General features: G+C 56.0%; 1 protein-coding gene across 2 annotated transcripts in view; it reads right to left on the bottom strand.

Moving 5' to 3' along the window:
* Positions 1-14,206, bottom strand: part of PTPA (protein phosphatase 2 phosphatase activator) — a 40,510-nt gene that overhangs the window by 17,293 nt on the left and 9,011 nt on the right. For both annotated transcript variants that reach the window (XM_059143385.1, XM_059143384.1), the window contains 5 exons: positions 10,550-10,675; positions 8,617-8,734; positions 6,393-6,492; positions 5,333-5,457; positions 4,133-4,233 (listed from right to left, as the gene is read on the bottom strand). In XM_059143385.1, coding sequence (XP_058999368.1) covers positions 4,133-4,233; positions 5,333-5,457; positions 6,393-6,492; positions 8,617-8,734; positions 10,550-10,675 — 570 coding nt within the window. The remainder of the gene's footprint in view (positions 1-4,132; positions 4,234-5,332; positions 5,458-6,392; positions 6,493-8,616; positions 8,735-10,549; positions 10,676-14,206) is intronic.

A 14,206-nucleotide genomic window follows, 5' to 3' on the forward strand; every position in this document is an offset into this window, starting at 1 on the left:
GGAAGACCAAACCCAGGCATCCAACTGCCCTCTGCAGGGCAGGCAAAAGGGAGGGAGGAAAAGAGGGGGCAGACGTGAGCAGGGAGCCGGGAGCACCTGCAGCAGATTCGGGAGGAACGTCTGTTCTGGAAAGCCCACGCGACCTGGCTGGGAGAGGTTAGGCAGGGATGGCACTGACAGCAGCAGGGACAGGCTGGAGCAGGGACAGCCCCATTCCTGTCCGTCCTCTTGCCAGAGAGCCTGACCCTCCAGGAAGGAAAGAGACTCTGCAGCCAGCCCAGTGAAGTTCCCACGACACGAAACCACAGCCCTGAGACAGGGAGGCCCTCTGCACCAGGCCGGCACATCTGTAGCTCGAAGGCATTTCAATCCCCCTCAACACTGCCCCCCCAACTCAGAAACAGTACTGATGCTGGCTGCGGGAATGGGGCTCAGCACCCTGAGCCCCAGGCTTCAGAAGAAAGAGTCCGTAAAGCAAAGAGGCTGAGCTGGCAAGGAAGCAGAGACTTGGACCCTGAGTGGGTGGAAGGTTCCAGAAGAGGCTGGGAGCAGAGGCGGGGCTGGAGGAGAGCTGTTCCAGGAAGAAAGGATGGACCCAAAGCTCCTCCATATTGGGCAGAAGAAGAGGGGCCCAGGAACTCATAACACCCCCCATTGCTTGGCTGTGGACTCCCCAGGTGACCCACTCCCATACCATAAGGCCTTGTACCAAACTGCAAGATTTAAGTCCAAAAAGCTCCCATTTACTGCTGTTACCTCCCTCTCCTGGCTAAAATTCCCCCAAAGCCTCTCTCGACCCCCAGGTTCAGTAGCAAGGACAACAGACCCCTTCCTCCAGCAGTGAGGGCCACAGCCTGAGGCGGGGCACAGAAACAAGACCCACCCTGGTGGCTGCGGGGCTCTTCCTGGGGTCAGTGCCTACACCCACTATCTTCCCCACCTCTCTATTTCTAAGGCTTCCTCCTCTGCAATAGGGATGGCTGCTGACATCCAGAGCCTAGGGCCGGCAGCCCTTCCAGCAGCTTTGTACCCCGCCCCACCACCTACTCCAGCAGGCTCCACCCCCAGCCACGGTCCCTCCCTCTCGCCCCACCCTTTCCCCCACAGCTCTCAGCCCCTTGGGGACCAGCGCTGGCTCCGGTCCTCTCCTGCACACTTCCAGGCCCAGAGAAGTTCGGGGACCGCTGGAGCGGTGTCATCAGTTTCACTCTGGACAAGCCCTGGTGACCAAACCACCCCCGAGGTGCCCTGCTGGCCTAGTCCCACAGCATAGCTCCAGAAGCCTGCTCAGCTAGGGCCCCGAGGCCAGGGCCAGCCCAGGATGCTGGGAAACCAGAGGCTCCACCTCATGTGCCAGCCTCACCCACTGGGGGCACAGGAGGGGACCCCAAAAGGCCTCTCTGGCCTGCTGGCAGAGCCCCAGTGGCCCTGGCCCTCCCCGTGGAAAAGCCAGAGATGCTATTTCTCGAGAGGGGCTGCCCCACCCCACCCCACCCCCAGGCCTTCAGTGTCCCCAGGTCTCCCTAAGTCCTTCAGAAGGAGACTTTGCAACTCTGGGAAAGGAAAACAGACGAGGAGGATAAAAGGAATCGGGAGCGAGAAGACAAAAAAAAAAAAAAAAAAAAAAAATTAGCTCATTCTAGCCACAAAGGGAGAAGAGAAAGAGCGAGAACGAGCAAGCAAGCTGCAGTCCCGCAGTGACCCCAGGGGAATCGTGTGAGTCAGAGCAGCCATATTGAGCAGGAAATTACTCACAGACGCTGCGTTCCTGCCTCTCCACTCCCAAGAGAATCGGCCTTTTGTAAATGGTTCCTCTGTCAGTAACTGAGGGGGGATGGGGGGAGGCTCTGCACAGCGCCTTCCTGTCAGCTCCTTCCCTTCCAGCTGAAATCTGATCCCTCCCTTCCCAAAACTCCAAATTTAGAAGCCAGATTGAAACTGAAATTCTTTTCCTGCCTGCCCTGGGCTCTTAAAGGCGCCAGGGCTGCATTTCCTGAGCCGGCAGAAGCCCTGTGAGGTGGGGTCCATCTTCTGGGATGCCCAGGGTTACGAGGGCAGGCCCCGGGAGATGGGGAGGAGATGCCCGGTTCTACTGCCAACTTCTGGCTGTTCTGCTTTTTCTCCTAGCTGCACCAGCCGTCCTGATTCCCCAGTCTCCATAGGCAACACTGCCCCCTTCCAGCCTGAAGCACACAGAGCTCCGCAGGGGCCTCCAGGTCCCCTGTGCCCCACCCCTCAATCAGAGTGAGCCAGGCCAGGTCACTCATTCACGAACTGGGGGAACCAGGGGCAGGGACACCCTGGTGCAGGGTGGCAGGGGGCTTGGGGTGGGCGCAGCCGAGCCCGGAGCAATGGAGAACCACCACAACGCAGCAGAGTCCACTAAGTGCCAGCCCGAGTGGATGAAAGGGAGCCCTCGGCCCTGCTGGCACTCAGTGTTTACCACCATGCCCAAGCACCCAGACCCAGAGTGAGAAGCAGGCCTTGCAGAGAGGGTACAGAACGAGCAAAAACTCTAGGGTCTGCCTCTCCGCCTCTCCCCATGTTAAGGTACCAGAACCTTCTCCAAGTTCGGTGTGCCTTTCGCACCACCTAGTGGCCATTGCAGGATTTCTTCCAGCAGAGGAACAGGGTCCCAAACTTCAGAAAGCTTTTGGGTTTTTATACCAGTATAAGCAACCCAACAAATAAAAATACAACATTTTAACCTGGAATCAATTGCCATCTTCCCTGCGACCCGGCCTGGCTTTCTTCCTGGTTAGTCCCTGACAGGGAAGGGACCCAGGGGCTTGGCCACCACCAGAGGGAGCCAGAACAGCTGAGCCTTTTATCCCTCCGTGAGCAAAGCAAGGGCTCAGCCTAGAAAGTGCACCCCTTCTCCCCACCCGCTCCTCCCGCTTCTTCCAGAGGCTCCCAGGGCTCCCCAGACCCCCGCATTCCGCTCTGGAAAGAGCAGCACGTGACTAGCTCTCGAGGTAGTGAGCCAGGCTGCCCCGAGTCCTTCCGACCTTGGGCCTGCCACACTGCTGAAGGCAGCAAATCTGAGACTGAGGCAGTGGCCGCCCAGCCATCAGTCCCGGTTCCATTTGCTGACTTGGAAAAACGTGTCCATTCCCCTCTGGCCTCTGGAGTTTGCCAGAGGCCCGAGCCGGATGCTGACCGTGAGGAACCCGAGGTAATGGCTGCTCAGCCAGGCTTCTCCATTAGGGGGGCTCAGAACCCGAGCCAAGAGAGCAGCCCCGGTTGGGAGGAGACCACGGCCGTGCCGGGAGCATCACCGAGCCCAGATATGCATGTGGGCACTGTTAAGAGAATGGTGGCGAGACCCTCTGCAGACAGCAGAACGAGGGCATGCTTTCAAAGTTTGGGGGCAGGGGGCGAGGTATGCAGCAGCGGGGACGAAAGGTCCTGGCAGCTCCTGAGAGAGGCCCTATGAGCAGTGAGTCCCCAGATCCCGTGCAAAGTCACCTGGCAGGTGTATTTGACACAGGTTCCTGGCTCTTGTCCCTAAGATTCTTGATTCACAAAGCTGGAGTTGGACACAGGAACGTGGATTTTAACAAGCTCCCTGGGTGACCTTGAGGAAGTGGGAGACCCAGCCTCAGTGGGCAACAGCACCCAGTTACTAAACACCCCCTGCCCGGTGCGCTGGGGGCCCGGGCCTACTTGGTTTACCTCCAGCACCTCATCTGGCCCGTGTCCTCAGGCGCTGACCGAGACACATCCCCTTAGCAGAACTCTAGCCCTGCCGTCTGCCTGAGTGTCCCCGCCTCCTGCATGGGTTTCATCCTGCACAGCCACATGCGTGTGCCGGACAGAGCTCGTGGGCCCCACCCACCCCCTCAGACCAGCTGCATCAGTCACCAAGTGCACAAGCCACCGAGTCCCAGTCCCTCAGCTCCAGTCCCACGGAGTTCCCAGACCACAGATTTGGGGGAGGAGTCCCTAGACAGTCAGAAGCTGGCTTAACCTTTCACAGGCCTAGTGGGGCTTCCTTGTCAATAATCCTCCTTCGAGGACCTGCCATCTTCAAGCAAGAGCTCCAGCTCCTCTGTCCCACTCCAAAGCCATCAGCCTCTGTTGATCTCAGCCGGAGGCCGCCATGGGCTTCTCGCTCACCCCTTCCCCTCACCTCAGTGATAAACAGGATACATTCCAGGAACATGTAGTCCTTGTGGTTCTCATTCACGGCCTTCTCATCCACAAAGTGCCTGGGCTCCAAATACGGGTGGTCTGGGAACAGCAAAGAGCCCCGGGGTTCAGAATGAGACACACCGACAGAGTGCCGCCTCGGCCCAGGGCAATCTACACCTACCCTGGAGCCATAGTCCCACCGGTGAGCCCTCAACACTTGACCTTGCGGGAGCAATAAATGACGAGTATGTGTATGTGTGTGTGCACGTGTGTGTGCGTGTGTGCCTGTGTGTTCTAGTGGAAAGAGCGGAGGCTTTGCCTTTTTCTAGCCATGTGACCTTGACCCAGTGACTTCAGCTCTCTGAGGCTTGGTTTCCTCATCTGTGCAGTGGGGCTATGAACAGCCCCTCCCTCAAGCTGCCTGATGGTTGGAACCACTGGAGAGCCCCGGGCCAGGCGCCCACGCAGGTTTACCCCTTGTCAAGGGTGCCTAGTCTCATGCAGGCAAAGACCCTTCCCAGGGTCACTGAGAAGGTTCTGGGAGATAATCTACCTAGAATGCTTAGAGCAGGGCCTGGCACAGAGCAAATGTGCAAACGCTTATGAATAATATTATCTTGTAGACAGTTCATCCTCCACTGTAGCAGAAGTCACCACCGGACCCTCACCCACCGGAGACCCCCGGGAGCCGCCCCCACCTGGAAAGCAGGGCCAAGTGAGGGGAGCCAGCACAGAGGGCCCACAGGAAGCGGCTCGCTGCCCCGCACTGGGTGGCTGCTCCCTGACGGGCCCCTTGCACACAGCTCGATAATAACGGCGGATGACGCCGGTCACCGAGTCAAAAGAGCCCCTCATTTTCAACATAAAACCCCGCAGCTGCTGCCAGGAGCTGGGGCGCATTTCCCACCAGTCCATTATGCGCCAGGCAAGCGCCCCTGCACCAGCCCTTGTCACTTTCCATTATCTCAGCACACTCTGCCTCCGCCTCCCCCGGCCTGCCACGCTGGCTCGCAGCACAAGGTCGACAGCAAACAGCCTCCGTCAATAGCCGGTCTAATGCCTGCTTTACAAGCTGTCACTGTCGGCCCTGAGCAGCAGCAGCAGCAGCGAGGCAGGAAGGGAGGGGGACGGACAGACCACACACACCCCGCCCCGGGGTGCGCAGGGGAGGACAGGGGGGTAGGCGCCCCTTCAGTACCTATCAGCTGCGAGCTGCCCCAGATGAAGGGCAGAAACTGAAAGTCGTCCAGGCCCCACACGCCCTGGCTGCCGGCTGGCTCCATCCTGTATGTCTTCTGGAGTTTCCGCATAACCTCCAGGTACCTGCGCAGGAGGGAGCGGGAGAAAAGAGGTAGCAGAAAGCAGAGAGACAGTCTCAACCCTTCTGCCACTGGGAGCTCACGGAGGCCAGAAATAAACACCTAAGAGTGTAACTGGTCCCTATTTTCAATTAAAACCTACATGCGTAAGTTATGCATCAGCTGGTACTCTCAAAATGATGTCGCTTTATTTTTTCCTCCCACACAGCCTTCTTTTGGCCCAGGAAGAAAGGGGGATTTAGCGCCACCAACTCCTGACAACGGAGACCCTGAGCAGCAGCCCCAGGCTCTCTAACTCCGGCAGGCCCCTCGGAAGGCTGGTGGGGGTCGGAGCAGATCACCTCCCAGGGCCTGCAGGCTCCCACCTTCCCTCTTCTCGGGGGCTATGTTCCTGTCTCCGGAAGCCCAGGCATCAACATCACCAGAGCGGGGCCCGGCACGGCATGGTGCTGTCAGAGGCCTCTGGTGGATCCACACACCTGTGCTGCGGGGCAGGAGGGGGCGGGAGGAGCGGTCAGAGCCGGACTGCGGGGGGGGGGGGGGGGGGGGTTCAGCTGGCTGTGTGACCTCAGGGATCAGAAGACAGCTGATTTCTCTGGGCCTCCCTTTCTTCATCTACAAAATGGAAATGATGGTCACTGCTGCCTAGGCTGGTGGGGAAATCTAGGAACTAGACACGTGTGGAGCGCTCGGGACATGGCTCGAAATGGCCAGTGCCGCGGAAGCACGAGCGGTCGGCACGTGCCCTTTCCTTCGCTTGTCCTTACTTGAATCTGAACCTTTCAGCAGGCTTTGTGCACGCCCCATCCACAGCCAAAGCTTGATTAGGACAGGCCAGAAGAAGCAACCACCACTCAGGAGAGCCCTCCGGCACCTGTTCCCAGCCGGGCAGTGAGGAGGAACAGAGACCCCCGCTGCTCTTCTGGTCTTCCCACTCACCGATTGAACACCTTGAAGACAATAGCTATTTGGTCATCTACCCGGAGCACCCCAATCTTGCAGAGGCAGCAGAGGAAAGCAGCGAAGGCTGCTTCATGTCCTGGGGGAGGAAAAAAACAGCCAAGGTTGAGAGTCTTCCAGAAAAAGGAGCAGGACTGTTCTTGGTCTCACCAGAGTCCAACTTACTGAGAACCGCCCCTCTATGGAGGAAGGTTAACATGGGAGATAATTCGGCCTCTGCCTCTTCCAGAAAGACCCAAACCCTTTTGAGAACTACCACTACTATAATTCTAAAAGGCCCAAGAGGCCGAGGCTGTGGACTTCTTAAATAGACATTCTCATTTTGTTTTGTAGGTTTAACTCACTCGTCAATCGCACTCTATCTGTTGGGTACCTATTAAAAGGGCAGCCAGAGTCCGTGTCAGGCACCATGGAAACTCCATCCATGAATTTGCTTGAGACAAACATTAAGGAGACAATCACTTCTATAATTCTAGCTCTGAAGGAGGAGGACAGGGTAATAACTGGAGGATATCACGGGGGACCCTGCCATAAGGTTCAAGGAGGTTTCCCTAAGGCAGTAATATTTAATCTGAAAGATGAATTGGAGTTGGTAAGGCACGGGGTGTGAAGGAACCAAGAAGAGCAATCTACCCAGCAGGAACAGCACGTGCAAAGGTCCTGAGGTGAGGGAAAAAATGGGTTATGTTTGAAGAACACTAAGAAGGCTATAGTATAGCTAAAGCAGAGAGGGCAAGAAAGAAAGTGTAAGGAGATGAGGCTGGTGATTAGACAGGCCTTAACTGCCATGTAAAAAGCTTAGACTCAGTATCCTAAGAGTGACGGGAGCCACTGAAGGCTTCCAAGCAGGGAACACATGGTCACGTTACAGGGTCAAAAGGCAGCCCCTTCCATGGGGTCCCTCGCTGGCTCAGTCAGTGGCGCATGTGACTCCTAATCTCAGGGTTGTGAGTTCAAGCCCCATGTTGGGTGTCAAGATTGCTTAAAAAGAAAATCTAGGGGCGCCTGGGTGGCTCAGTGGGTTAAAGCCTCTGCCTTCGGCTCAGGTCATGATCTCAGGGTCCTGGGATCGAGCCCCGCATCGGGCTCTCTGCTCAGCAGGGAGCCTGCTTCCCTTCCTCTCTCTCTGCCTGCTTCTCTGCCTACTTGTGATCTCTGTCTGTCAAAATCTTTAAAAAAAAAAAGAAAATCTAAAAAAAGAAAAAAAAAAAGGCACCGCCCTTCCTTTCCCAGTCAGCACTACAGACCCTGGACTGAAATGGCATGGTTCACAGTATTATTTAAAAAAAAAAAAAAAAAAAAAGTATTTGGAGGGAGGCAGGGACTTCCTGTCCCATCTCTGTAGAAAGAAGGTGCCTCCAGGGCCCAGGAAACTTGTGAGTGTTCCTCTCACCCGCACTGTTTCTGATCTCCACCAGCCAGAGTCCCAGCCACCATCGCTCAGGGGCTCTCGCACACCTGACAGCGGAAGAAAAACCCACCCTCGGCTGACCTGGCCAGTCTCCCTTCAGGGTCCTTCCCTGTCGGTCTTAGTCAAAGCCCCACCCCTGGAAGTCTCAAAACACTTGATAAACTGCTCCCCAGCAACAGGGGAGCAGAAGACAATGCCTCCCCAGGACCCAGGTTCAAGGAGGCCCTTCTCCAGGCCTGCCTCCTGGCCTGTGATCATGTGGAGGAAACTGAGCCCCAGGCAAGTGGAAGGCCTAAGAGAGCAGCCGAACTTGCACTTGCCACTTCAGGGCAGGCCAGAAAGGGGAGCCTACAACCACAGGGTCCTCTCTCAGCCCCCCCCCCCCCCACCAGGCAACCCTTCTCCGAGGTGCCTGCCTGTGCCCTCTCCCAGAGAACTCAGCAGCACACAGACACTGGGCTGGGCAAGGAAATACCACAATGCTGCCAGAAGCTAGGCTCTGGTAAGGGGTCGCCTTGAGATACAGTAAGTGCTCAATAAATTACTTTGCTGCCAGTGATAAGTACAGAGACTGAACAGAAACCAGCACCGCACAGAGCCACCAGGCACGTGGCATCAGCTCCCCCTGGCGGACCAAGACAGAACCACAGGAGCGGCACGGGGCCTCCCTGCACCCCAGCAGACCCCAAAAGGCTGCCTGCTCAGAGGGCCCCAAGATACCCTGGAGCAAAGAGGAAGCAGCCCAAGGAAAGTGTGCAGTGGAGCCAAGCAAACGCCGGGAGCGGCAGATACCTGTGCCATAGTCGATGCGGGTGGAGTTCCCCACGGCCTCCTTCAGGTAAACAGCCACCTCAGGCACGGCAGCTGCCAGATGGGTGGGGACCACTGTGGCCACCAAGTTTTCTGCTTCCTGATAACACAAGAGACACAAAGTGGAGGCAGCAGATTAGGCAGCATCCTGATGGGCAGGCACCCAGGAGCAGCACTTGGCCGGGGCCCAGCTGGCCACGCCAGGCCAGCCCGGCTCCCTGTGCTGACTGGCTACAGAAAGACGAGGTGGGAGACGCTGACCCTTACGCCACAGAGCGACGACCCTGGGGTGGCTTTGCGTCTGCTGGCCCTTCCTCCGGGGGACAAGAGTCTGGGACAAGACAAGAGGGAACCGCAAAGAAGCCGTTCAACTCCCTCACCTGTAAAGCTGCTGCTGTCCCTACAGGGGCCATCTCTCTCTACGTTCCCAGGGCAGCAAGACCATGTGCCGCATGTCCACCAAAACACGCAGGCCAGAATGCTCGTGGCAGCAGTAGTCAACAGTAAACAAAATGTGGGAACAGCCCTTCACGGCAGTGCCCCCCCGCCCACAGGCCGTGGCCTGGTTAGAAGCCGGGACAGCAGGCAGCGACGGAAACGCTCGGCTGCTCCGCACAACACAGGGACTCGCGGAGACAGGCCACCGAACGGAACACGTCAGACGCCTGCAAGTTCAAAAACACAGAAGACTACTCTGTGGGATGGAAATCAGGAGAGTTTTAGGGGGTGGGATATCAACTCAAAAGGGGCTCAAAAGTTTTAGAGCTGGAGACAGCTGTTGGCACGAGGGCCAAACCACACTCTGAGACCCAGCAAGCTGTGACGGGATCATTTTCCTCTAAGTTATAACTCAAAAACAATCTTTAAAAAAAAAAAAGACCCTGTGCCGCAGGTGGCTCTTACGCAGGGACAGCATTTTGCTGGGTCCTTGGGGCTCCCTATGCTCCAGGTGGAAACACGGGCCCAGAGAAATGAGGATCCAAGTTTCTCTAGGCTCGGACTACGGGTACCTGGCAGGAAAATCTCCAGACCCGAGGAAAATCTGGATTCCTAGGCCCAACCTTAGACCTACAGACAAAAGGCTTTTCTAAGGACAGGGCCCATGAGCCTACATTTTTATTTTTTGCTTGCTTTGAACAGGTGTCACTGTTATAGCATTCAAAAACAAAGACATTAAAAAAATAAAAATACCCTGAATTCTATTCCAGAAACCAATACTGCACTGCATGTTAACTACCTGAAATTTAAATAAAAATTAATTAGTAAATGAAAAAAAATCAAGAAAAAGAAGCACAATGCTAAATTCGTTGGGATTTGCCAAGAAAAATATCGAAAAGTAAAAAAGTAAATACACACATTACAAAGGGATGCCCTGAGAAGTCTGTCCCTTCCCCACTCTCCCCTGCCCTCAGAGAAGTTACGGCTCTAACTTATATGCCAGGAAGCCTCTGGCATATCCTTCCACTGATGTTCCTTTATGCAAACTGAGCAGCACAAACATAGCTTGTCATTTTTCCCTCTTTCCTACCAAAAAGTAGCCCACCATGTGTCAGACCCCAGGTTCCTCTAACCGACCAATAAATCCCAGGCTGCCTCCCCGCAAGCTCCTGGTCTTTCTCCAGCCGCACGGCACTCCGGGCTCGATCTACTAGTTCATCCTACTGACCCCCTGCACACAGACACGTGGGACACTTGAACCTGTCTTTAACGCAAACGATGACCTCAGTAACAGCCCCCTGCAGAGGACTGGGCATCCACAGTGGGGATTCCCAGAAGACGGCAGGGGCAGAGAGTAAAACCATTTGTACTTTTGGTAAAGCAAATCATCATGTTAACAAACTCCCCGGTGATTCTGAGATGCCTGAAAGCTCCTGGACCCTCGCCCAGGCCCCAAGCATGTCCTGTGGCGCCTCACCTCGTCGAGTTTGGCATACCAGGTCCTGTAGGCCTTGTTCCCAAATCGGGAGGGCTGGTCCACCGGAGGGGTCTCATCAATCCACCTGTCCAGAGTGTTGAGAAGGGCGACCAGTTTCTCAATGGCCTGTAGCAAGCAAATAGAGGGGCCCAAGCCACAATGACTAGCGGCCCCCAGCTAGAGCCACAAAAGGAAGTCCCAGCTGCTGCTGGACAATGACCCGTAGGCATGGCATTAAGTGGTAAGTGCTGGGGAGATCACACACTCCTACAGGATTGAATTCTTAAATCCAACTGTCTGGGGGTGTCCAGATGGCTCAGTCAGTTAAGCGTCTGCTTTCAACTCGGGTCATGATCTCAGGGTCCTAGGATTGAACCCAGCGTCGGGCTCCTTGCTCAGCAAGGAGTCTGCTTGTTCCTCTCCCTCAGCCCCTCCCCCAGCTCATGCTCACTCACTGTCTCACAAATAAATAAATAAATTCTTTAAGACACGGGCCCCAGGGCAAGCACTGTTTTGTAGCCTGCTCAATTTCCTCATGAGCCTCATTCCATGTCAACGTGCAGACATAATTCTACAATAGCCTTTAGTAAGTTCATAGGATTTCATCATGCCAACATACTATACTGTTAAATGTTTGGGTTATTCCCAACTGTTCCCTCCCACAAACGATCTGGGCGGTCCCCCTCTGCAGAGCTGCTGGGTCAAAGGTCCGAACCTGTGTAACGCTTTGTAGGGTCACAGTGTCAGGGAACCCATGTCCCTACACCTTTCCCACAGCAGGCAGGAACCAAGGAATGAGATCAGTGTCACAGGCCAGGGCAGCATTGGCACACAGAATGTTACTCAATGAGGAAATCAGGTGAGGCTGTTGATCCAAAAACACAGGGCAGCTAGGAGAGGACTCCTAGGCGTGGCTTGTTAAAAAAAAAAAAAAAAAAAAGCCAGAACGAAAGGCTGGCGGAGGGCACAAGGCAGAGGGAGGGTATTCAGAGGCAGGCAGCCCTGGAAAAGTAGCCCTTGCCAAGGAGCAGGTTTTGCCCTGTCCACTGGGCACGAGCAGCACAGACAGAGACCTCCAGGAGCCCCTGACACTGGGTAGGGCCCAGCAAGATGGTGCCCAGGTGAAAAGCTGTGCGGAGGAAGGCGAGGCTCGGGGAGGTCCAGGCCAAGAGCTGTGGGGGTAGGGCACGTGGACTTGAGCTAATGGAGTACCTGTCAGCCAATGCCCACCCCCACCACACACACCTCCGAGAGGCACAAATCGCACCACAGGCCAAACAATCAGCAACCCCGGCATTGTGCAACGGGACAGTGGCCCGAATGTCACGGTCCCTGACCTCCCCTTTCTCTGTGCTTGGGGTGGGAGAGCGAGGAAAAGTCACCTGTAAGAGGGGAAAGCTCCCGGGGTACCAGGCCGAGGCAGAGGGCCCGGGTGACAGAAAGCTGCCCAGCTGAAAAGTGCCACCACGGCCCAGCTTTGCGAAGAAGAACCGGGTCACCAGGAACTGATTAAGGACAGAGCAAGCCTGGCCCCATGCAGCACCCGGGACTCCAGAGCGATGAGGCAGTAATTCTGGCCCCAGGAAGCGCCAGGCAGACCCAGTTCCCTGGCGGTCTCCGTCTTGGGCAAGGGCTGAAGGGGATAAAGAACGTGTGGGGAAGCCTCGGAAGCCGGAAGCCGGGCCCCAGCTGCCAGCTCAGCTGGAGTCATGAATAATTAAAAGGCTCCTAGCTTGTCTTTCTGGAGAGGGCTTTTAGAATGCAGGGGCGGCCTCTATTGTCTGACTGGTTGGGGCTGAGGGGTCTGCCCCTCCGCTGGGGGCCCAGCCCTCAGGAAGCACAGACAACCATTTGAACTACCCTCCTGCTCCCTACACCAGAGCTTCCTTTTACATTTCATGGTCCAGTAAAATTTTCTCCAAACCATGACTTGCCAGTGTTTTCTTTCTCTTTGTCCCCCAACTTAAATATCAAACGAACAACAGAAAAAAAGAAAGAAAGAAAGAAAGAAAAAAAAGCCCCTTATCTACTCACATTTTGCAAAACCCCAAAATGTGAACCCAATATAAACTCAAACTCAAGGAGAGTCTTCTACACACGGGTCTAGACGGTCCACGGGTCTAGACGGACTCACGGTGCCCTTCCTCGCTCCCTTCGCAGCTGGTGGTCTGGAAGCTGCCACCTAGGGCCGCCCTCTGGCCAGCTGCCAGCCCTGCAGGAGGCGGCAGGAGTGAGAGGAAGCAGGAGCCCCCAGCAGCTGTGCCGGGGCCCTCCCCCATCTGTGGGCTGAGACCACACGCGGTGAGCCCTGCCTTCCTCGGCCCTGCCAGCTGTGGGCAGAAGCTGGGAGACCTCTGGAGACCAAACTAGTCACTTCTGCCCACCAAGTCATCGCCCTGGCACTGGAATGAACCCCAGCTCTGGAAGCGCCCCCAACTGAAGCAATCACACCACTACTGGAGATGAGAACTTAAAAGTAGCTCACGCTAACAGAAACTAGTCACCTAGTATGTCTGAGGCACTGTCCTAACAAGCCTGTGTATGGGATCCCACTGAATCCTCCCCAGGGGCCATGAGTCGGTCTGCTGGCTCCTACACTCCACAGATGAGGAGATAGAGGGTCAGAGGGGATGAAGCCAACAGCTTGGAAGGGAGAGGTTATCCAAACCCAGCCAGCCTGACTCCAGCACTCAAGCGCTTAACCACCCTGCAATCCTGCCGAGAGAAGAGCTCCTGAGCTGAGACACCTGACCAGAGCGGAGTCTACGACAAAAGCGTGAGGGGAAATTACGGAACCTCGGGATCTGCTGGGGTAATGAGAACATCCCCTGTGATTAGCCTTCCCCCACCACACTCCCTGCCCACAGAGCACAGCCGAGCTTCCGTCCCCACAGGCTCCAGGACAAGCCCTCTCTCCCCCAACCCAAGAACTCAGTGGGGGGCCAGCCCCCAAGAGAAGGAGGTCTATCCCCAGCACAGGTCCTGCTTCCCTCTGGTGACAGCATAAGACCTCAGCCAACCCACAGCCAGTCAGGGCCCAGGAAGAGATAGCTGCGCTGGAGCGGAGTAGGAGGGTCCGGTGGAGAGCCCCGGCTGCGACAGGGCCAGGCCTTACCCAACAGGGTGGAATAAGGCGCTGAGAGGCCTCTCAGGCCCTGGTGTGTAAGATAAGATTCTCAAGGTGACTATGAGCCAACTGGGCTAAGAACCCAAGAGGCCTCTGGAGGCCTGGGACCCAGCCCTGGGAGATGGTATCCACCAAGAGCCAGTAGCCCACAAGCGCACTCCTCCCCACAGCTCTTGTCCTCTCTGTACCCTCAACTCAGCATCCCCGCTTCCAAGAACGACTCCTTAGGAAAGAGTGCCCACAGATCCATAGGTAAGGATGTGCAAAGCAGCACCATTTAGGGACACGACCTAAAAGTCCACAGTTGGGGCCTGCCTCAATGAGGCAGAATTCAGAAGGCGGCGGGGCAGCAGGAGGAGCTCAGAGAGCAGGTCTGGGTGACATTCCCCAGACTATTCCCAGGGCTGCCCCAGGAGCTGGGCAGGATGGGGAGGACAGCGGGAGGGCGGCTTGCTGTTAACGCACTTTTACTAGTGATCCCTTCAGTGAAGCCCACTTACTTCATCTGTAATCCTTTTTCATTTAAAAAG

Source organism: Mustela lutreola, chromosome 12, assembly GCF_030435805.1.
Source record: "Mustela lutreola isolate mMusLut2 chromosome 12, mMusLut2.pri, whole genome shotgun sequence".
Taxonomy (NCBI): Eukaryota; Metazoa; Chordata; class Mammalia; order Carnivora; family Mustelidae; genus Mustela; species Mustela lutreola.